Source organism: Cervus canadensis, chromosome 13 (genome assembly GCF_019320065.1).
Source record: "Cervus canadensis isolate Bull #8, Minnesota chromosome 13, ASM1932006v1, whole genome shotgun sequence".
Lineage (NCBI taxonomy): Eukaryota > Metazoa > Chordata > Mammalia > Artiodactyla > Cervidae > Cervus > Cervus canadensis.
The window spans coordinates 14,082,946-14,108,543 of NC_057398.1; the positions used below are offsets into that span (position 1 = coordinate 14,082,946).

A 25,598-nucleotide genomic window follows, 5' to 3' on the forward strand; every position below is an offset into this window, starting at 1 on the left:
GCTGGAGGAAGCACAAGCTGGAATCAAGATTGCTGGGAGAAATGTCAATAACCTCAGATATGCAGATGACACCACCCTTTTGGCAGAAAGTGAAGAACTAAAGAGCCTCTTGATGAAAATGAAAGAAGAGAGTGAAAAAGTTGGCTTAAAGCTCAACATTCAGAAAACAAAGATCATGGCATCTGGTCCCATCACTTCATGGCAAATAGATGGGGAAAAAGTGGAAACAGTGGCTGACTTTATTTTTTTAGGCTCCAAAATCACTGCAGATGGTGATTGCAGCCATGAAATTAAAAGACGCTTACTCCTTGGAAGGAAAGTTATGACCAACCTAGATAGCAATTAAAAAGCAGAGACATTACTTTGCCAACAAAGGTCCATCTAGTCAAGGCTATGGTTTTTCCAGTGGTCATGTATGGATGTGAGAGTTGGACTGTAAAGAAAGGTGAGTGTCAAAGAATTGCTGCTTTCGAACTGTGGTGTTGGAGAAGACTCTTGAGAGTCCCTTGGACTGCAAGGAGATCCAACGAGTCCATCCTAAAGGAGATCAGTCCTGGGTGTTCATTGGAAGGACTGATGTTGAAGCTAAAACTCCAATACTTGGGCCACCTGATGCAAAGAGCTGACTCATTTGAAAAGACCCTGACGCTGGGAAAGATTGAGGGCAGGTGGAGAACGGGACGACAGAGGATGAGATAGTTGGACGGCATCACCGTCTCAACGGGCATGGGTTTGGATGAACTCTGGGAGTTGGTGACGGACAGGGAGGCCTGGCGTGCTGCAGTCCATGGGGTCGCAAAGAGTCGGACACAACTGAGTGACTAAGATGAATTGAAACTGTAGCCCGCTATTAGATCAGTGCTTTTCACATCTTTTGCTTCTTAGCAGAAACACTTTTTCTTTTTTAATCACACATGGAATCTCTCTACATAAATAAATAAAAGAAAACTGAATGGCTAAAGTTGGGGTTGAAGGTCAAAGGCACACTATTATCAGGCTCCCCATCAACCTTTCCACCCCTAATCTCTGGCAACTCCAGAAGCACTTCAAAAAGGTTCTGTGTGATACAGTTTAAGAACTACCAACTAAGTGGTTGATTCTAGTCTCTTGTGGTTCTAAAATTCATTATGCACCAAAGCCAAAGGATTCCTATTCCTTAACCATGTATTTTAAGTAGAAATCTTGATAAACTATTTGAACATCAAAAATGATACAATGAACAGTCACAATCTCTATGAACTCCATCCATTCATCTAGCTGCCATAAATTTCCTTAAGAAATTAAAAGTGTAAATGGTTGAGAAATAATTGAAAAATTTTTTATTAATTCATCTACACATGGGATATAGCTATTATTCTGACTTTAATACAACACTTCAAAGGCAAAATGAAAGATTCATACCTTTACGGAGATTTTCATATAGACTCTCAATGGTTAAGAGCAAGTTCTTTTCCATAACTAATCCAAATACAGCCAACCAATGTTTTCTAAAACACTGTAATAAATGTATTAGAGTCCATGGAGGTTTCAAGTACAGCATCTAGAGAAAAATAGCATTATTGATATATTTATTATTCTGTTATTTAAAAGTACCTATTTAGGAATTCCTACATAGATTTCTAGGCAAAACATAATTGAATTCTTCTTAAACTAAAAGATGTTCTACTAAAAGCCAGTCACAATCTTAAAATGCCTATTCCACCGAAAATTGCTTTTATAAAATTCACATTAGTAGTAATACTTACAGTTTTAGAAACTACGTGTGTCAAAAGAAAGAATAGTTTTAATCAGAAAAACTACAGTTCTAGTCAGCAAAAGTTGTCATCTACCTTTCCACATGGTCATTTCTACAACAAAGTCAATATAATTTCCTAAAACTAGAGAAAAACATCTATACAGAAAAGAATTTTCAACTATAAGTGACACTTGCTACACTCCTATAAAAGACATGTTTATAAAGAAAACTCATCATTAAGTACTACAAGATGTCAGTACATCCTTTCTTCAATCATTCATATGCAATCACTTTATTAGACTCTATTATGAAATCTAATTTACATCCGCCTTCCTAGAATCTGATCATTCTTCAACATCTTGGTTTAACACTTGATAGTATAATCAAGCCACACTGACAAATATTAGAATCTCACTGAATATCTGGGATAGACATAATTGATAGGGAATAAACTTTCTCCTAATGATAAATATGAATAGCAGACAAACATTAAATAAGAAGGCCATGATTCCCAAATGTGATATTTATTTATTACAGAAAAGATGTGAATCTAAAGAAAATTCAAAATATTCTACTAATACCAAATTTATACTCTGATTCTTAAACTTACATCACATAAGCCACAATATACACTTCCTTTTCTGAGTAGATATTGCTAAGATAACTCCCTATACTAGACATTTTGACTCAAATAAACTAAAAACGAGACATTTTCTTTCAATTTAAGCTCCATGGAGGAAACGTGTCTAACAAATGGTAGACACCCAATAAATATTTGTTCACTGAAAAAATGAATGAAAAAAATAGTTCTAATCTTTAGGAAATATCCATCAGTTAGTTTTTAAAGTTATTCCAAAAACTTCAAGAAAAAATTAATGTGATATCGATTATTACAATGAAACATATATTTTATAGAAATAGTATTTCTTAAAATAAGGCAATAAATCTTAAGCAATAAAAAAGAAATTTTTAATGACGTGTTCAAATAATCACCTCCATCCAAAGGTTTCCAAAAGCAATTTTCATTTCTGTTTCTAATATTGAAGATAAAGCTGTTCCAAGAGATCTTTCGAGATCAGATACAATGCTTTCAAGTAGAACGGGTAGTCCAGAGTTTGTAGATTCTTCCTCATGGCTCTCCTCCAAAGGTGTTGTTTCTTCAAAACAAATAGTTACAAGCTTTACTTAGAACATTAATAGTAACTATTTTACATATATAATTAGTATTTGGCCATAAATAATAAACATTTAATGGATATAGTTAGCATTTGAATCTAGAGAACAAATGAATATTTTTAAAACAAGATTTTGGGGAGTTCACTGGTGGACTACTGGTTAGGATCCAGGCTTTCACTTGCCCTGGCCCTGGTTCAATCCCTGGTCAGGGAACTCCTGCAAGCCACGTGGCATGGCCAAAAATAAATAAATAAAGAGTATTTAGAAATATTTAGTATAGCTGTTTTTAGAGGCAATACATATTACATTAGTAAATGCTTTATCTATTCGACAAAAGGCAATGAAATGTTTTTACTAAAATAGAAATTTGAAAGAAAAAAAGAAATTTGAGAAATGTGGGAGGAGGAGCTAAGATGGCAGAAGAAAAGGACCGGGAGACCACTTACTCCCCCACAAATTCATCAAAAGAACATTTGAACGCTGAGCAAACTCCACAAAACAACTTCTGATCGCTAGCAGAGGACATCAGGCGCCCAGAAAAGCAGCCCATTGTCTTTGAAAGGAGGTAGGACAAAATATAAAAGAGAAATGTGTATATTTTAACCTTTCATTATTAAAAAAAATGAAAAATTAAAATAATTCTTTGCATCTATTAATATTTATAATAGAAAACCAAGAACTACGGCTCAAAATGTGTTTACTTCCAAAAATCATAAACATAATTCACATCTATAAATTGTCTTGAAAAGACTAGAATCTCTGACTTAACTACCTATATATCTTTACTTTCTAATATTAGTTTTGATTATTTTTATTTATATTATTTCATTATAATTACCATTTTGACACCTGCAAACAACTGCAATTTCTTTATGGCAAAATTGAAAATATTAAGGGGATTATCTCTATGAATATGAAGTAAAAATTTTAAATGTCAGTAATACAATAAGCAAATCAAAAGCATATTTCCCTTGAAAAGCTATAAAATAGAATATTCTGTAACTGCCTCTAAAGGCCATTTAGAATATTATGACAAAGGAAATTTTATTACCAAAACAGTGAAATAAGCACCAAATAAGTAGCATATATTCAAATATGAATATATGAAACATATGCATATGCTATTAAAGACTTCAATAATTATTTTTCCCTCAGAAGGAAATGGTGAGATATGCTTTTAAATAATGTGTATATTAGTTTAAATTTAAAAACATTACTACTAGAGTCCTTCAAGTCTATTACTGTTTTACTGTATTAATAGAAAGTTATGAATATGAAACTAATTTTAAGAATAAACTATTTTCGCTACCTCAAATGGATATCTCTTATAGCTACTATTAATTTAAAAAGTATCCTCTGTGAAGGAAAAAATAGGATGCACATGGTGATTACAAATATATAAAAATGTATATGAGTGTACAGAAAAAAATTTGAATTAATTTGTACAAGTATATATAGAAGGCAATAATGTATGCTTTTTTCTTGGATCACCATCATAATATTCATTCATTTCTACCATTTATGTGCCAGCAAATACTCCAAACAATGTTTCTTTAAATGTACAAAATAAAAATTTACTATCAATTCCAACTGCTGTCAATATTCTTAGTACACAAAATAAGATATACTTCTAATTATTTGTAGTAAGAATACTACCTGCTTTCAATTGTTGTTTAGATATACAAGGCTGATGACATACATCTGTGTTCAGAGATAAGTTTAAAAACTCTGCACTCAATTCTTCTTTACTGAGTGACTTCACACCACTTATTAGGCCTTTGTTTCTTAAATTTCTATCATCCCTAGGTTGGATTAGGAGGAAAAAATATTTTATTTTTTATGAGACAAATCGCATGGCAACTAAAATCACATGGAATCTAATCAGAGGCTGGTGATTCTCAGTACATATATTAACAAAGGATAATTTTTTAATGCAGAAGATAGATTATCATACACCAGAGTCATATCACCTTAGATTTTGAGAATAATTATTATTGTTATATATAGAATGTTTTCCTGGTATCAGGAACTAAGCTAAGCACTTTATATATATCAATCCATTTAATTCTCACAACAAACTTCTTAGGTAGGAGTGGTACTAATTTTTATCCCCATTTCACACATAAGAAACTGAAGTATAAAAAGGTTAAGTAACTTATCCAAAGTTACACCCGGTAAGTGGGAGGTGGATTTGAACACAAGAATATGATCATTCCAAGAAAAATAAACATTAGGAGCCATAATAAAATAAACGATTTACACAGGGTAGGCAATTACAAATTTATTTAGAGTGGGCCTAAGGCAAATGAACTACCTCTTGAGAAATCTGTATGCAGGTCAGGAAGCAACAGCTAGAACTGGACATGAAACAACAGACTGGTTCCAAATAGGAAAATGAGTACATCAGGGCTGTATATTGTCACCCTGCTTATTTAACTTACATGCAGAGAACATCATGAGAAATGCTGGGCTGAAGGAAGCACAAGCTGGAATCAAGATTGCTGGGAGAAATGTCAATAACCTCAGATATGCAGATGACACCACCCTTTTGGCAGAAAGTGAAGAAGGACTAAAGAGCCTCTTGATGAAAATGAAAGAAGAGAGTGAAAAAGTTGGCTTAAAGCTCAACATTCAGAAAACTAAGATCACTGCATCTGGTCCCATCACTTCATGGCAAATAGATGGGGAAACAGTGGAAACAGTGGCTGATTTTATTTTTCTGGGCTCCAAAATCACTGCAGATGGTGATTGCAGCCATGAAATTAAAAGACGCTTACTCCTTGGAAGGAAAGTTATGACCAACCTAGAAAGCATATTAAAAAGCAGAGACATTACTTTGTCAACAAAGGTCCGTCTAGTCAAGGCTATGGTTTTTCCAGTGGTCATGTATGGATGTGAGAGTTGGACTGTAAAGAAAGCTGAGTGCCAAAGAATTGATGCTTTTGAACTGTGGTGTTGGAGAAGACTCTTGAGAGTCCCTTGGACTGCAAGGAAATCCAGCCAGTCCATCCTAAAGGAGATCAGTCCTGGGTATTCATTGGAAGGACTGATGTTGAAGCTGAAACTCCAATACTTGGGCCACCTGATGTGAAGAGCTGACTCATTTGAAAAGACCCTAATGCTGGGAAAGATTGACAGCAGGAGGAGAAGGGGATGACAGAGGATGAGATGGTGGGAAGGCATCACCCACTCAATGGACATGGGTTTGGGTGGACTCCAGGAGTTGGGGATGGACAGGGAGGCCTGGCATGCTATGGTTCATGGGGTCACAAAGAGTTGGACACAACTGAGTGATTGAACTGATGACTGAAGATAAATGATGTGAATTTGCCATATGCTGAAAGAAGCCAGGATGATTAGATATAGGATAAGACCAGTTTACGTAGCTACAGAAAAAGTCAAGGACATTAATAAATGGAAAGAGATTTAAGGGCTTCAATGCAGAAATGACATCAGATCTGTGTTTACCAAACTGTTGTTCTTGAGACTAGTAGGCTTCCAGCTTCTGTTAATGGCAGAGTAGCTTGATCAGATTAACTTCCCATAGAGAGAATTAGAAAATCTAGACCAAAAACAACAAAAAAGGCAAAACCTATTTGAAGGCACTAAAGAGCAATAAAATGAAGGTAGAAGGTGGAGGGGAATCTACACTCAAGACACAGACACTGCAAAGGTTAAGAGCGCACTTTTCTTTTTGCCTGAGGGCATTCCCCAACTCATCAATGCTTTAGGACAGAAAGTCAGAGCCTTTGTGGCTTGAAATGTCAGAAGGCAATATTAGGTAGCACAGGCCAAAACATATAGACAGTTAAGGGGAAACTGAGGAAGGGAGGAAATCACAGAGTTGAGCCTTAAAATCTGGATATCAATTCAACCCAGAAAAAGAGCAATATACTTCCAAGAGACAAAGCAATCAATAGAACCAGACTCAGATATGACACAGACGTTGAAGCTATCTGACAGGAAATTTTAAAGAATTTTGATTAATGTGTCAAAGGTTCTAATCAAAAAGGTGCATGTGTGCTAAGTCTCTTCAGCTGTGTCTGACTCTTTGTCACCTTAGGCATTGTAGCCCACCAGTTCCTCTGTCCATGGGACTCTCCAGGCAAGAATACTGGAGCAGGTTGCCAAGCCCTCCTTCAAGGGATCTTCCCCACCCAGGGATCCAACCCACATCTCTTACAGCTCCTGCTTTGGCAAGCAGGTTCTTTACCACTAGCGCCACCTGGAAAGCTCAACAGAAAAGGTGAATAGCATGTAAAACCAGACAGAAATTAAAAATGCCTTCAACAAGTTCCTCAGTAGACTCAACACAGGTGAGGAAAGACCAAACATTAACACAGGTCAAAAGAAATTATCCAAACAAACAAAAGAGAAGAAAATGTTAAAATATATATATATAAGAGCTGTTGGACAATATCAAATAGTCAAATATATAGGCATGTATTAGTTGTCTATTGGGTGTGTAACAGTTTATCCCCAAAACTTAGCAGTGTGAAAAAAACATTTATTATCTCACACAGTTCCTAAAAGTGAGGGATCTGTGAGCAGCTCGACTGAATGGTTCTGGCTCAGGGTATCTCACAAAGTTGAAGCATACCAGTCCCCAGTGTTACAGTCACCTCATGATTTAATTGGCGCTCATTCATGTAGCTATTGGTAGGGCTTAGCCCTTCACTGGCTTTTGGCTTGAGGCTTCAGTTTCTCACCAGGTGGGCATCTCCATAGAGCTATTCAGAGCATGGAGTTTGCTTCCCCAGAACAAGTGATCCAAGAGAAAGAAACAAGAGTGTGCCCAAAAAGGAACTGCCAGTCTTTCATAAACTAATCTTAGAAGTGACATACCATCACTTCTGATGCATGCTATCTGTCATACTGACGACCAACCCTGGTACAATGTAGGAGAGGACTACACAAGGGAATTAATACTAAGAGGCACAGGAATCCCCTGGTGGTCCAGTGGTTAAGACTCTGCACTTCCACTGCAGAGGGCCTGGGTTTGATTTCTGATTGGTAACGAAGATCCTGCAAGTGGAACAGCACAGCCATGGAAACAAAAACAAAAAGATACCAAGAGGCAAGGAATCACTGGAATCATCTTGGAGGCTGACTACTACATTGTATTAATAATTCTGTAATACCAGAAGGAGAAAAGAGGGAATGGGGCAGAAGACATATTAAATATTTAAAGAAATAATGACTGAGAATTTTTCAAAACTAAAAAATGAACACCAAACCATAGATCCAAGAAGCTCAGAGAACATCAAGCAGGATAATTTCCTCTCCTCTACCACAAGCATACAGGTTTCCCAGGTGGCTCAGTGGTAAAGAATCCACCTGTCAATGCAGGAGACACAGGTTCAATCCCTGGGTTGGGAAGATACCCTGGAGGAGGAAATGGCAACTCACTCCAGTATTCTTGCCTGGAAAATCCCATGGACAGAGGAACCAGGCAGGCTACAATCCATGGTGTCACGAAGGGTTGGACATGTCTGAGTAACTGAGCATGCATGCTTGGATCACAAACATACACACAAACACGTGGTACATCTGCTGCTGCTGTTAAGTCGCTCAGTCGTGTCCGACTCTGTGCAACCCCACAGACGGCAGCCCACCAGGCTCCCCCGTCCCTGGGAGTCTCCAGGCAAGAACACTGGAGTGGGTACATCTGCTAAAGACTTCTAAAAACAAACTGCTAAATAAAGACAAAAAATCTTGAAAGCAATGAGAGGGGAAAAAAAAGACCAAAAGAACATTACACACAGAGGAAGAAAATATTTATAGCATACTTCTCACCAGAAATCAAACAAGTTAGAAGAAAATGAAGTGATACCTTTAAAATACTCAAAGAAACAGAAAAAACAAATCAACCCAGAATTGCATATCCAGTAAAAATATCCTTCAGAAATAAATGAGAAATAAACACACTATCAGACAAACAAAACAAGAAAATTCACTGCCAACATACTTACACATGTCAAAGTTGTTTAGGCAAAAGGAATATGACTAGAAATCTGGCACAAGACAGAAACTTGGATTCAAAAAAAGAAATAAAGAATGCTAAAAATGGAATGCAAGATAAAATCATTCACTTTCTTATTTTTAATTCCTTTAAAAGGCAAATGGGTGAAGCAAAACTATTATAAAGTACTGTGCTATTGTTTCTGTAAAAGTAAAATATGTAATAATGATAGCAAAATGGATGGGGGGAGAAATTCAAAGCATATTAAAATACTTATACTACACATGAAGCAATATAGTGTTATTTAAAGACAGACTTTGATCAAGTAAAGATGTATATTATAAACACTAAGGCAACCATTATAAAGTTTTTTTTCAAAAAGGTACAAAGTCAATAATGGAGATAAAATGGCACCACAGTTAATCCAAGGGGGAAAAAAAAGGAAAAGGAAGAAAAGAATAGCTGAACAAATAAAAAATAATTAGCAAAATGGTAGATTCTGATCCAGCCAATTAAATGTAAATAGTAGAAACTCATCAATTAGACAGAAATTGTCAGAATGGAAAAAAGAAAAGCATCAATTATATGCTATCTACAAAATACTTTAATATAAAGATATAGATATGTTAAAAGTAAATGGATGAAAAAGATATTTATTATAAATACAAAGCAAACAACACTGGAATAGTAATATTAATATTAAACAAAGGAAACTTCAGAATCAGGAATATTATCAGGAACAAAGACTGCGATTAGATAATGAGAAAGGTGTCAGTTCTCCAAGACTATCCTAAATGTGCATGCCTCTGACAACAGAGCTTCATAATTCATGAAGTAAAACAAACAGAATGGAAATGAGAAGCAAACAAATCAATAAATTAGAGTTGGGAAATTTAAGACTCCTTTCTCAGTAATTATAAAATAAGCAGACAGATAATTATTAATACTAAGGTTATAGAAGACCTAAACAACACTATCAACAAACTTGACCTATATGAAATTTATAGAATACTCGACCCACAAGAGCAGAATAAATTCTTCTTAAGAGAACATAAAACATTCACCAAGTTTAGACTTTATTCATGGGCATAAAACCAAGTTTAACAAATCTAAAGGAACAGAAATCATATAAATTATGTTCTCCAGTCATATAACAGAATTAAAGTATAATCAATAACAAGAAAATAACTGGAAAATTTCCAAATATTTGGAGCTAAGTGCACCAAATATCTAAAAAGCCTGTGGGTCAAAAGGAAATGGGTCATGGGGGAAATTATAAAACATTATTTTCTATAATTTATTTTTTGGCTGCACCACATGGCTTGCAGGATTAGCTCCCCTACCAGGGATCAAACCCCAGCCCCAACAGGGAAAGCACTGAGTCTTAACCACTAGACCAGACCACCAGGAATTCAAATTATAAAGCATATTAAATTGAATTTTTAAAAAATAATGTATCAAAATTTGTGAAATGCAGCTAAGACAGTGCTTAAAGGGAAATTTACAGAAGTCTCAAATAAATTATCTTAGCTTCCACCTTAAGAAACTAGAAAAAGGGCACAAAACAGGCAAGAGCACATTTTCTGGGATAATGGAAGTGTTCTATATATCAAGAGGGACGTGGGGCTACAACCAGGGTATCCATTGTCACACTGTATAGTTAAGATTTGGGCATTTTAACATTATACAGTTTCCCTCAATATAAAAAGAACTGTATAAAAATTACCATATCATAGGACAGGGAGTAGATGGAAATATAAGGTAACAGAACTGTAGAAACTTGATAATTATTGTAGCTGGGTACTTAGGAGTTTATTAATTCTTCTTCACTTTGAAAGTTGTTGAAATTCTTCATAACAAAACTTTTTAAAAATTAAAAATACATTATTTTTTCTGAAAAATAAATGAAGGAGAATATGGAAGTAGAGAGCATAATGGGTCTTAGAGAAGAAAAGGAAGAGGAAAAATAATATCACTTGACATAGGAAGGTGGCAGAGTAGGTAAAGAAAAGAAGACCACACAAGACCTGTTTTTGCCTGACTAGCGATTATGAAGGAAAGGCAGAAATAAAAAATGTCTCTGAGGTTTCTGGCTTTAGCAAAATGGGTAGAAGATGGCCTTTTTTATTCAAAAGGAGAACAGTTTAGAAGGAAAGATTATGAGTTCATTTTTGGAGACGGCAGGTTTCAGATGTCTATGAGACATCCAAACAGGTACCAAATAAATAGATAAATATATTAGTCTAGAGTTTAGAAGAGAGATGTGGGCTGGAAATACTAACTGGAGGTTGCTGGCCCATACTTAAGATTAAAAATGTGAGTAAAGCACTTAGAATGAGATATAGTATGTATGATTTATAGAAGGTTTCTCCTATCACTGCCATTATTAATATTAATGTTAACTATCATCTCATCATCCCTTAAAGTAGTAAAAATGTATCCTCACATTAAGTATGTTTGATTTACACAGTAAGTATGCTTATCACACTTAACATAAACAACAAAAAAAGGCTTGTCTGGAACATGACAATGCCAGAGGTAAAAGTAAAGTTTGACCACAAACTTTCATTTCATTAAAAACTGTTACATCTGTTTATTCCAAAACAGTGACTGCAGAAATAATGGAGGATTAAATCTCACCAATTTAATTTTCATTCTAAGTGGAACTAAAAAAATAACAATTCTCTCTCAATTTATCTTATCTCAAATACAAAATGATTAACATATTACTAAATCTATTTCAGCTTTCAACAAACTCCAGGATGATATATTATGTGCTAGATTAATAAATAATTTGAAAGTAGAGATAGAAATCTGTTTCTTTTAAAATAAAAAAAATAATTTTATCTTTGAACACAGCTAAAATGATAATTGGCAACCCTCTTACAAGAAAAATCTAAGAACTATTCATTTCCATAATCACTCCATTTCAGAGAATTTAGCCATGATCATGAAACTATAAAAACTCCATTCTGAAGTGAATACAATTCAGACTAATGCTACAAATTAAAATTGCTCTTATCAGTTCCTATAGAGCCTTTTCTCATACATGATAAATATAATTTGGCTTAACATTATGCTACTTTTACCTTAGAACTAACTTATGAATATATTAGTTGGGAATGGAGGAATGGAATGAAGACAAGAGAAGGAGGAAAAACTCTGAGATAATTTTATGTATGAGGCACTCTTCCAAGTCATACATGCATACTTTTTCTGATTAAATACTTACAATATCCTCATAAATGCAGGTATTACTATTCTCCCTATGCTTCACACAGAAGGAAACATTAAGCAACTTTCCAAGTTCACAAAGCTGGTAAGTGGTAGACCCAGAATTCCAACTCTAACTCTGTTACAGGCACTCAGGATATAACTGCAACATACATTAGCCTTTCCCAACAAATTAATTAATTAACCCTCTTGCCTCATGACCAAAATGTAGATTTTCATTTCTAACTATTTTATTGGGATATTAAATTGACTCTCCCTTGCTTTTTCAAAAGTTTTCTGAATATCATATAACTTAAGTTGAAATGAAACTTCATGAGATTCAAATCTCATTCCTCTACAATCTGCACATTATAAGAATGTGAAATATAACTGAATACATTTACTGGGAGATTTAGAATATTATGTATGTTTTTGATCCCTGGTATGGTCATTACAGTATGATTTTTTAAAATTCTTTAATAGAAACTGCTATTTTTAAAAAAAGAGTAAAATGATTATGAAACTCACGTGCACAAAATAACAAGAGAACAAGGGAATAGTTCTTGGTACTGAAGACAGCATTTTAATACACGATCATCATTGTTCTCATCACTCAATCCATCTGTGAATTTAGGAAAAGCAACAAGCAATAAGCACACTTAAAATCTGGGAACTGTATAAACAATTTAGGCCATATTTACAAATTGAATCATCTAAAACAAAGAAAACTTTTTAAATAAGAAGAGGAAGATGAAGCACAACAAAAACAATGATCTGAAAATTCTGGATCTAGAATTCATATATTTATGGGTTTAATTAACAGTTTATTAAATTGATAGTTTACTAAAACAGAAGAGAATATGCCTATTAATAAACCCAAAGGAAAGAAATGTGATCAGTAGGTTAAAATGCCATACTAGAAACCAAAAGCTATGAATTCTAGTCTCAGTTCAGTCACTTAAGAGATTATAAGCAAATTATATGATTATATTTTGTTTCATATTAACTTAAAAGAGGTCAGCAAATTAATGAGCAATTGTTCTACCAGCAACAGAACCACTTTCATGTGTCTGCTTTTTCTTAACCTCTAAGCAATAACCAACAAAGGTCTGTCTGGTCAAGGCTATGGTTTTTCCAGTGGTCATGTGAGAGTTGGACTGTGAAGAAAGCTGAGTGCCGAAAAATTGATGCTTTTGAACTGTAGTGTTGGAGAAGACTCTTGAGAGTCCCTTGGACTGCAAGGAGATCCAACCAGTCCATCCTGAAGGAGATCAGTCCTGGGTGTTCACTGGACGGACTGATGCTGAAGCTGAAACTCCAATACTTTGGCTACCTCTTGCGAAGAATTGACTCATTGGAAAAGACCCTGATGTTGGGAGGGACTGGGGGCAGGAGGAGAAGGGGACGACAGAGGATGAGATGGCTGGATGGCATCACCGACTCGATGGGCATGAGTTTGAGTAATCTCTGGGAGTTGGTGATGGACAGGGAGGCCTGGCGTGCTGCGATTCATGGGGTCGCAAAGACTCGGACACAACTGAGCGACTGAACTAAACTGAACTGAAGCAATAACAATTAGAGAGAGAGATGTACAGAAGAAGACAACATGGGCGCTAGGCAGAGAATACAAAAAGTAATTTCTAATAAATGTTAGTATGTAGCTGATATAGTGTCCTCTGGTATTCTCCAAGTCTTAAAGCATGTAATAAATTGTGTGTGTATATGTGTGTGTGTGAAAAGAATGTAATATGTAGAACGAGGACCAAAGAGAGCATTTTTAGAAGTCCTTACACTACCTGCCTCAGAATTCCCTGGGGTACTTATTAATAATATAGAATAAGGACTACACCCCAGACCCATTTATGGATAAGAATCTTTGAAGCCTGGATCCAAAGATTGATTTAAGACCTTGGCAAGTCTCTTACACACTAAAAGTCAAGATATGCTGGCCAGTGAGCCTTAACTTTTCCCCCAGATTATAACCTTTTTCTCCCCTCAACTTTTGGCCTATATCACTGAGTCTTCTAAACTTTCAAATTAGAAAACTCATTCAAGCATGCAATAAACATTTTTCTAAGGTCTAAGCAGCACCAGGTCCCTATGCTTGTCAAAAGACAAGTTCTTTGGGGTCTCACAATCTCATGGCGAAGTCTAGACAAAACTCAACTGATCTCATAGCATGAACCTGAGAGACATATGATTCAGTTCTTTAACCAGACAACCAGTAAGCCAGACAGACATATTTTACAGCAGCCAATTTTCCTGCTTTTAGCTTACAAAGTAAATACCACAATAATGCAAAATGGGCAGCTCAAAATCAATGGTTAACTTTAGGAACTCAATTTGACCAACCAAAGGAGGTTTAGAGCATACAGTAAGTAGATTGTTCTAAAGGTATCAAAGTTCATGATTACTTGTTCTGTCACTTTTTTCTAGAATACACAGGCCCAGAAGGTATACCTAAACTTATAAGAATATTCATGAAATATTTTTATCAACAAATATTTTTGAGCACTTGCTCAGGAACTGTTAAAAAATGAACAAAGACTCTGGAAACAGATGATGTGGGTTTGAATTCTTGCTTTCTCATTTACTGGACATGAAATAATGGGCAAATTGCATAAGAAGGAAGATTAAATGAGAAAATTTATATAAAACACTTGGCCCAATATATGGTGATATCAAGTGCTTAAGTAATATGTTGATTACTAAAGACTCAGCTTAACTGCATCTCAACAGCAATGACCTCTATTCACATTTGACACCAAAATAACTACTGTATAAATTATAGTTAATATGATATTTAGCATATTAATAGAATTAAAGCTTCTCAACAGCAGGCTTTGTATGCCTCATTCACTGCTGCAGCCTCGACAGTTAGAACAGTGTCTAGTACAAAAATCTTGCAAGTAAATGATTCAACAAAAATGTAATAAAAGAAAATATAAAAATGATGGAACAAATGTCTGGTGTAGCAGGTGTCATTTTTACCTAATTATAAAAATAAAATAAGTATAGAAAATCTGAAAAATTCCAAAAATATAAAGAAAACTAAAATATGTCATAATTTCATCAGCTCAATACATCTCTAAGTATATATGCACAATCTAAGGAACTTGGGATTGTAATCTATATTCTTTGAAATCCTATTTTTGGTTTTTTGCAAGATAAAATGAGTTCATTACTGTCAGCGATCAATGCAAAGAAATAGAGGAAAACAAGAGGGTGAGAAAGACTAGAGATTGCTTCAAGAAAATTAGAGATACCAAGGGAACATTTCATGCAAAGATGGGCACAAAAAAGGACAGAAATGGTAGGGACCTAACAGAAGCAGAAGATATTAAGAAGAGGTGGCAAGAATACACAGAAGAACTGTACAAAAAAGATCTTCATGACCCAGATAATCATGATGGTGTGATCGCTCACCTAGAGCCAGACATCCTGGAATGTCAAGTCGAGTGGGCCTTAGGAAGCATCATGACAAAAAAGCTAGTGGAGGTGATGGAATTCCAGGTGAGCTATTTCAAATCCTGAAAGATGATGCTAAGAAAGTTCTGCACTCAATATGCCAGCAAATTTGGAAAACTCAGCAGTGGCCACAGGACTGGAACAGATCAGTTTTCATTTCAATCCCAAAGAAAGACAATGCCAAAGAATGCTCAAACTAACACACAATTGCACTCATCTCACACACTAGTAAAGTGATGCTTAAAATTCTCCAAGCCAGGCTTCAGCAATACGAGAACCGTGAACTTCCAGATGTTCAAGCTGGTTTTAGAAAAGGCAGAAGAACCAGAGATCAAATTGCCAACATCCGATGGATCATTGAAAAAGCAAGAGAGTTCCAGAAAAACATCTATTTCTGCTTTACTGACTATGCCAAAGCCTTTGGCTGTGTGGATCACAATAAACTGAGGGAAATTCTTCAAGAGATGGGAATACCAGACCACCTGACCTGCCTCTTGAGAAACCTGTAGGCAGGTCAGGAAGCAACAGTTAGAACTGGACATGGAACAACAGACTGGTTCTAAATAGGAAAAGGAGTACGTCAGGACTGTATATTGTCACACTGCTTATTTAACTTATACGAAGAGTACATCATGAGAAACACTGGGCTGGAGGAAGCACAAGCTGGAATCAAGATTGCCGGGAGAAATGTCAATAACCTCAGATATGCAGATGACACCACCCTTTTGGCAGAGAGTGAAGAGGAACTAAAAAGCCTCTTGATGAAAGTGAAACAGGAGAGTGAAAAAGTTGGCTTAAGGCTCAACATTCAGAAAACTAATATCATGGCATCCGGTCCCATCACTTCATGGCAAATAAATGGGGATACAGTGGAAACAGTGGCTGACTTTATTTTTCTGGGCTCCAAAATCACTGCACATAGTGATTGCAGCCATGAAATTAAAAGACGCTTACTCCTTGGAAGGAAAGTTATGACCAACCTAGATAGCATATTAAAAAGCAGAGACATTAAGCTGTCAACAAAGGTCCATCTAGTCAAGGCTATGGTTTTTCCAGTGGTCGTGTATGGATGTGAGAGTTGGACTATAAAGAAAGCTGAGCGCCGAAGAATTGATGCTTTTGAACTGTGGTGTTGAAGAAGACTCTTTTTTAAAGAGTCCCGTGGACTACAAGAAGATCCAACCAGTCCATCCTAAAGGAGATCAGTCCTGGGTGTTCATTGGTAGGACTGATGTTGAAGCTGAAACTTCAATACTTTGGCCACGAAGAGTGACTCCTTTGAAAAGACCCTGATGCTGGGAAAGATTGAGAGCAGGAGGAGAAGGGGATGACAGAAGATGAGATGGTTGGATGGCATCACCGACTCAATGGACATGGGTTTGGGTGGATTCCAGGAGTTGGTGATGGACAAGGAGGCCTGGCGTGCTGAGGTTCATGGGGTCACAAAGAGTTGGACATGACTGAGAGACTGAACTGAACTAACCCAAAAAGACTGATATTCTAACTAAAAAGGGGAAATTTGGAACAGGATATGGGGAGGGAGAAGAGGATATGAAGAGACATAAGGAGAAGATGGACATTTACAAGCCAAGAAGGCAGTCTGGAACAGATGTTTCTCTCATAGATGTCAGAAGGAGATAATCCTGCTGACACCCTGATTTTAGACTTCCAGTCTTCAGAACTGTGAGACAAATTTCTGGGTGGTTTTTTGGTATTACTTTTTAGATTCCATATATAAGTGACACATGATATTTGTCTTTCTTTGCCTGAATTAATCTAAGAAATTTAGGATTGTAGTTTATATTCTTTTATACTATTCTGTTTAATATCACATCATTAACATTTTTCAAAATTAGTATTCTCTCATTTGGCTATAGCATTATATGTAACATCTCCAACTGTCAGACTGTTTCCAATTTTTTGCTGTATAAATCATGCTGTGACGAACATTAATTATATAAGTCACTGTAACTCTGATTATTTCTTTAGAATAATTGCAAGAAAGACAAATCATCTCTCCAGGCTTCGTAATACACACTGATAAATTGCTCTCCTGAAAAGTTACTAATTCATATTCCCTATGCACTGAGTGCTGTGTTCCTATCAAGTGCTGGGAAGAAGTATCTTTCTAAACTTAGGAGCAATAAAAATAAAAAAGGAAAATGCAAAAAATATAAACTAAAAATTTTTACACATAAGAAGTTAACAATATTTAAAACGGCAAATGGGAAAATATTTACCTTGAACAAAAAAGGCTGACTAAATGTTATTTCTTCTTTTGTGAATTACCTATTAATAATCTTTATCCATTTAGGGAAATTTAGTTTTTCTAATCCATCTGTATAACTTTCTCACATAAGAGGACACAAAAGAATTATCACCTATTTCAAACATTAAACCATTAAGCACTTTAATACAATTAGCTCAACCAATCTTCAGAACCATATTTTCAGTCGGAGGTCATTTCCCCCCGTTTTATTTATTCAGTTTCCTCACCTTTAACTTTCTCCAGGTCAGCTCAAAAAGTTCAGGTCAATCAGATTTCAAATCCTATTCTCATCATAATGCATACTGCATCAAATAAGTACAATTTTGAAAAGAGTAAGAACAACACTAAAATTATGTTCAACTAAGTCTATTTATTAATAACAGACTATTTTTATTCAATTTGTGGCATTTTTCTTTTTTTAATGGAAAATGCCTGTCTAAAAAAAAATACAGTTATAATAGTCAATGATTACATAAAACAAAATAATACATCTACATAAGCAATTTTTAGAGTTAGTGGCAAATGTGCTCAACAGATATAAAGCATAATTAAAGACTGTTTTGTTCCTGCTTTTCTCCAAACAAGTATTTTAATTTTATTCAAAAGTCCTGAATTAAATTTTTTATAATTTTCAATTTATCATTAGAATGTAAAATATAATTTTACTATAATAAAAATGACTAGGGATATTTCTAAAGGAGATCATAAAATCATTATCAACAGAATAAATATATTAAGTGCACTAGATTTTATATAAACAATGTTTCAAACAATCAGTTTGACAGATAACAATGATATATAAAGGATTTATCTGACAAAGACAATTACACAATTACACAAATTATATATATATATATATATATATATAAAAGACTAATCTATAACCTTGTAACTAAAAGCACAATTTAGCAAAATTAAGACCAAATAATATAAAATTGAAGCATTAAAGGGAAGTATGGCTTTCCAGCAAGGCCCAGAAACTGAAGCAGCACAGAAGTTTGAGACCACTACTATGATTTATCCTCCTTAATAATCCTAAAAGCATAGACTGAAGAAGTAAAAGCATCAAAAAAAGCACATAAAAACTGAAAAGTCAAAAGACACATATCAGGTATCTATAAATAATAAATGTGGCCAAAATATCTATTAGTTCTTCTAAAATAAGTCTCAAAGTCAATCTGTTGAAGGAACAGATATTCCATCTAGGACAAGTTCTTAACATCTCTATGTCTCAATTTCCTCATCAGCAGAATAGGTCTTCCACAAGTACTATAAGTTTTGAATGAGATGCTAGCTGTAAAGCACTTAGAAAAGGGTCTGGAGAATAACGGCCATACCAGTGTTGTCTATTACTGTCATCATCTGTACAATTATACACTAAAATATAATTTTTATCAACTAAGAAGGAACAAAATTATGAGTAAAAAAAATTCTCACCTCTTCTTAAGGATTGGAGGTTTACTGAAATGATGGCTTAGACAGAGGTTTTGTTAATTGTGTGGTTGTTTTTTTAAAAAGTCCTATCTGTTAGCATTATATACCAAAGTACTACAGGAGTTTCAGGAGTTGGGAGAGAAGGTGAAAAGGAAATGAGAGACTGAAAGAAATTCTCACCAAAATGTTGAGAATCACTGAAAATGAGTGAAAAGCACACAGGGATTCATTGTCTTATTCTACCTACTTCTGTATTTGAAAGTTTTCATAATAGAAAGTAAAAAACAAAAACAAAAACAAAAACATTCAATTTAATATAATGCATTAAAACATTTTAGTATTTTCTTAACTCTAATAAGTGATTTTTTTAAAAGTGGTTTTCTTTAAAAGCTCTTAAACTTCACATGATGTTCCTACTCAAAATGCATAAGCATTGTATTGGAATATACTAAGCTAATAATTATTTGTAAAGGGAATAAATAAGGGAATTAATGGTAGAGGCCCTTTTTCTTCAAAGATTTAAGACTAAGCAGCTGTGCCAAAAGCCTTCTCAGGTTTAGTATCATAATTAGACTTATCTTAGGATAAATTCTTTCATATCTTATGGTGAATATGGATACAGCAAACAACATAAATTCATGATATTTAAAATAATACAAATCTACATATACAAATAATTCTGAGTTGGGAATAAACAAATTTTAAAAGAATGAAATATATCCTCTACATGTAAATATAAACTCTGCAGAGGCAACTGAGTTGCTTTATGAAGATTTTTTACCAAATAGTTATACAAAACATGACGTACACACTTTGGTTCTAAGACTAATTTTTAAACGTCTAAAAAAACCCCAGAAAAACCAATATGCTAAAAATCAGGAGAAAATCTATAGATCTCTATTATAAAAATACCTCCTTATTATGCTGCTAAGTCACTTCAGTTGTGTCCGACTCTGTGCAACCCCAGAGACGGCAGCCCATCGGGCTCCCCCGTCCCTAGGATTCTCCAGGCAAGAACACCGGAGTGGGTTGCCACTTCCTTCTCCAATGTATGAAAGTGAAAAGTGAAAGTGAAGTTGCTCAGTCGTGTCCAACTCTTAGTGACCCCGTGGACTGCAGCCTACCAGGCTCCTCCGTCCATGGGATTTTCCAGGCAAGAGTACTGGAGTGGGGTGCCATTGCCTTCTCCGACCTCCTTATTATAGGTTCTGACAAACAAGAGGAAACAACACCTATCTCTGTATTATATTAACTGCATGTAGTGGTGATTAGCAGCTTCCCTGGTAGCTCAGCAGTTAAACGAATCCACCTGCAAGGCAGGAGGAGCTGCTGCTGCTAAGTCGCTTCAGTCGTGTCTGACTCTGTGCGACCCCATGGACTGCAGCCCACCAGGCTCCTCCATCCATGGGATTTTCCAGGCAAGAGTACTGGAGTGGGGTGCCATTGCCTTCTCCAGCAAGGCAGGAGACACAGGTTCAATTCCTGGGTTGGGAAGATCTCCTGGAGGAGGGCATGGCAACTGACTCCAGTATTCTTGCCTGGAGAATCCCAGGGCAGGCTACAGTTCACAGGCTCGCACGGAGTCAGACACGACTGAAGCAGCTAAGCACGCAGATGATGATTAGTAACACAGATCACTTACGGGCCTCATCACTCAGCAAGGTATTTAAAAAAACAACCCAAGTACAGTAATACAGACAACTAGGCATACAGAACTATATAGTCACTATCTGTGAAATCACAGACCTTCCTAATAAGGTGTAGGAGAAACAGAAAACAAATTATCAAAGACCTCCAAAACAAGCCTAATGGAACACTCCAAAGCATCACTGTGTCCTACCATTTCATAATGCAATACTTATAGTATTAAGTTTTGCACCATTTCCCTGCAACAATGAGTCAGCATCTAAACAAATCTTAATCAGGAAACACCCTGAGAGGACAACACTTACAAAGTTTTTGAGATGCAAGTTGTATTGACTGACCCCACAGCTTTCTGTCTTGATTTCTGAGACTGTCATTGATGAAATGAACTGCAGGTACAGCTTTGTGCTGGGCATGTTTCAGTAATTTTCCTGCCTTCATACGATCCAGCTCTTGTACAACCACCCAGGGAATTATTAACACAAGTCTGTCAAAGCCTAAAAAATAAAAAGATTTCTTATAAGTCAACAAATATATATTAAGCTACTAAATCGAACTGCTGTAGGAGAATTAAAAGTTTTAAAGACATTCATAATCTAAATGAAGAGATAATACATAAAAACAGGAACTAAAAACAGATACAAGTGTCAAGAGAACATTACAAAAATAAATATTAATACTACCAGAGATCAAAGAAGAGTAAGTTTAGAAGCTAGATTAACCAGTAAAGGCTCTTTCCCCCCCTTTTTACTTAAGCTGATTGTGCTGTGTACGCTTGCGCTTAACAACATATCCAAATGAAAGTAAGTTTACAGGGAGTAAAAAACTCACATTACTATTAATATAAAGTATTAACTCAAATAAGAAAATCAGAATCAGTTTGTTTTATAAATACCTGGGATTTCTGTTGTCATCAGAAGTCTAACAAATTTGAGATGATTCATTAGAATATTTGTGTCAATAACAATTAGAAGCTTTTTGTCTGAAGCAGTATTTGCTAGGGAAAAAAAGCAGTGAGAATTCACATTTGTAACACGCTTGTACAATAACTAAAACTTTGTTATCACAGAACTCTGATAGCATTCTTAAGGCAATCCTTTAAACAACAAAAATGCATTTACTCCAGTTCTTAAGAGAAAGAACAGTAGTCAGTGTTTAATTATCCACCAGTAGAATGCTGCATATTACTTATGGGTGGATTTTTAAATCATAAACTAACTTATGACAGCAGTAATTATGTTGTCAAACCCTGTACTCTTATCACTGGTGGTTATCCAGTTAGGAATCATAAGCTAATTTTAATACATTGTGAAATAACACTGAAAAGATAACTATGTATAAAAGAAAGAAAACTAGTAATACTAGTATTATTTCTTCTTAGGGTCATAATAGGAACAGGTGAGTTGATTCACAGATAAACAATAAATTTGGAAAATGCAACATGAATATAATGTAGCAGGGTTACTATTTTTATAAATGCAATTCAAAACTGTATAGTAGCATACTCTGGAGGACATCTGTCATTTTCTCCTCTCAGGAGTAAGAATAATTACAGTTTTATTATATAAATAAGAAATTCAGGAATACCTTTGAGAAAATTGCACTGTTTCTGATCAGGGCTTTACAAACTTGAAACCGGTAAAAGTTATGATTAAGAGCAAGAATAACAGACTACTCATAATTCTGATTACTGCCTTTAGGAAAAAAAAAGAAGGAAAATATTTCTAACTGCCTAATAATGTGAGATATATAACGCAAATGATAACACAAATCGTAGACCTGATTCCTACAGCTGAAAGAAATATACCATATTTTATTATTTCAAATGAGCGCATTTTAACACTTTCAACCTAAATATTATAAAAACTAAACAGAGAAAACATAGGGGTCACAAACACAGTCATATACATACAGGGTATACCAGCAGAGGAACGTGTATCATCTTCTACCATGTCAATTTCCATACTCATTAACTCTCCTGAAGGTGGAACCACAGGTAAATCCACACTTTTTCCCACACGAGCAGCATGAAGCTCTTCTACTATCTGCATCTAAATTGCAAAAGACCCACAAAAAAATATTTTGAATTATTTTCTCTGCAGATTAATAAGAAAGCAGTTAATTCTTAATTCACTTAATATGAGATAGTCTGTGGAAAGTAAAGATTTTACAAAAATATGTAAGCCTATGGTAAAAAACCACAGATTTATAAACACATACAGGGTTTACAGTAAAGAATTTGAAACAGAACAGATATATGTGTATCTATAACTGAATCAACTTTGCTGTACACCTGAAACTAATGTAACATTGCAAATCAACCATAGTCAAAAAAAATTTTTTAAGCTCTTTAAAAAAAATAAAAAATAAATAAAATGGCTCTTCTCTTATTCTTATTACAACCTTAGGCAAATTATTTAAACACCATGGGTCTCAGTTTATCTACACAATAGGAATGGTAAATATCTATATCCTTTTAGTACTTTTTGTAAGGATTAAGTGAAATAACATGAAAAACCTCACATAGGGTCTAATACATAAGAGACTTCCAAAATAAGTTAATTCTCATTTCCACTCTCACTTCAAAGTACTTTAGGAGCCAAATATCTGGATGATCAGCACTCTTCCTAAGATTTCTAAGATTGTTAATTAACTATCAAAAACTGAAATCCAGATCTTTATACTTTTTTCATTTCAGGGAAGTAGTTCCCTCATGTATTATAATGTAAAGAAATTAAAGTATAATCTAATTTTAGAGCAGAGGTGAGAAATCTTTCTTCTATCAAGGGGCACTGACCCAGAAGACATAAAAATATAGCTGACTGTCACAAATAAAAAGCAATCAACATGGTTTTAAAGTCTCCTTTAAGTAGAAAAATACAAAGTGTTCTGTGAATCTAATTTTAATTTAGAAGTAGGGAACATAAAATTACATGCACTACTTCTATTAGGTTTGACCAGGAGATTCTAGCTGAGAAATGAAGCAACAGGTAAAAAATAAATATTATGTGTTTTCATTTTCATTGAATATTTTCCTCTTATTGCTAATTAGAAAAATGAGGCAAAAACATTAATATCATACTGTATTTTGGTAAGCTGAGGCATAAGTATGCAAAAACATAACATTAAATTAAAATTAACATTGTGAGCATAGGCTCCACGCTTTTTATTCAAAACAAACTAGAGCTTATTAAAAAAAAAAGGCCAAAAGGTGATTGAGTAAATGGAAATACTTTTCCAAAGGATTTTTCAGGGCTTCATAAATATTTACATACTGAATTAAGTAGAGATATCACTGTTATTTTCATACTATAAAAGTTTTTATAATCATTATTTTTTATTAAAATAGGAACCCCCATCTTAATTTCATTAAAAATATTCAAAGTAAACAAATATATCAGTAACCTCTTGATCTGTATCTTGAATACTTTCAAGTGACACTGAAGAACATGGTGCTTCAAAAGTCTGAAATGAAAAGTAATTTTATTAATTAGTTAAGAAGCATACACCTAGAATAAGGTTTTTCAGCTGTGGCACTACTGACATTCAGGATCAGATGATTCTTTGTTTTGGGGGTTAATACTCTTCTCACTTCAGGTAAGTAGTTCCCTGATATATTATAATGTAAAGAAATTAAAGTAGAATCTAACTTTAGAGCAGAGCTGAGAAACCTTTCTTTTATCAAGGGGCACTGACTCAGAAGACACAAAAGTATAAATGACTGTCACAAATAAAAAGCAATCAACATGGTTTTAAAGTCTTCTTTAAATAGAAAAACACAAAGCGTTTGGGGTTGTTCTATGCATTGTAGGATGTTTAGAAGTATCTCTTCCCTCTACCCACTAGATACCTACCCTCCTCCCATCCTTGACAATCAAAAACGCCTCCATCCCTTTGCCCAAGCAATTTCAGTGTTGTAACAGAGACAGAATTTGATGTAAATAGAGCTGAAGAGAAAATTATCTATACTTCAGTTTTCATTCCAGTAAACTATGCTGTTTGGGGGTGCATGCTTCCATAAATGCAATAAAAAGAAAAACAATGAACAGGAAAAAAAAAAAAAAGGTCTCCATCAAATCAGTTGCCAACCCACTAAGAGACAATATTGCCCCCAAATGAAAAACTGTCCCTAGAATAGAAAAGCTTCATTCTATTAAGTCATGAAATATAGTAGAAATTCTTTAAGATTTACTCATTCATATATATGCCTCCCTAAAAATACTCATATTCTAAGAACAAAACATGCCACCTTAAGAAACAGAAATAACCACGGCAAAGATAAAAAGAATACTGGGCCTTGGTGGTGGGAAATTTTCATCCATGAGTAAATGAACCATTTCTAAAAGTGACATGACAAAACAACAAAAGAAACTCAGAAGATTATTATATGGCTGAGGGAGAAGACTGAAAATGTATGGGTGTTTTATTTTTTGTCTCCCAGCAAAGACTGAAGATTTCTCTAATTTCAGTTTTTCACTGGCACTTTCGGTGAGTGGCTAAGATTTACCCAATCCTACATACAGGTGACAAGGAACTTAACTAAGCCTCTACTAAACCAAATCATCTTCTAAGAATTCTCCAAGAATTCACCAAACACACATGTATTTTAGAAGAAGCTGGATATAAACTGCAGACTCTCTTTAAAAAAGTGTATCCTATGTTGCTTTGTTGGGAATTGAGCTTCTACCCTAAATTTC

At 34.8% G+C, this 25,598-nt stretch overlaps 1 protein-coding gene across 6 annotated transcripts in view; it reads right to left on the minus strand.

The window, feature by feature from the left end:
- The window catches only part of SWT1 (SWT1 RNA endoribonuclease homolog), a 94,522-nt gene that overhangs the window by 51,111 nt on the left and 17,813 nt on the right, over nucleotides 1–25,598 (minus strand). For all 6 annotated transcript variants that reach the window (XM_043485150.1, XM_043485147.1, XM_043485149.1 and 3 more), the window contains 8 exons: nucleotides 24,307–24,366; nucleotides 22,814–22,952; nucleotides 21,797–21,898; nucleotides 21,210–21,398; nucleotides 12,615–12,708; nucleotides 4,568–4,713; nucleotides 2,729–2,892; nucleotides 1,402–1,540 (listed from right to left, as the gene is read on the minus strand). In XM_043485150.1, the coding sequence (XP_043341085.1) occupies nucleotides 1,402–1,540; nucleotides 2,729–2,892; nucleotides 4,568–4,713; nucleotides 12,615–12,708; nucleotides 21,210–21,398; nucleotides 21,797–21,898; nucleotides 22,814–22,952; nucleotides 24,307–24,366 (1,033 nt within the window). The remainder of the gene's footprint in view (nucleotides 1–1,401; nucleotides 1,541–2,728; nucleotides 2,893–4,567; nucleotides 4,714–12,614; nucleotides 12,709–21,209; nucleotides 21,399–21,796; nucleotides 21,899–22,813; nucleotides 22,953–24,306; nucleotides 24,367–25,598) is intronic.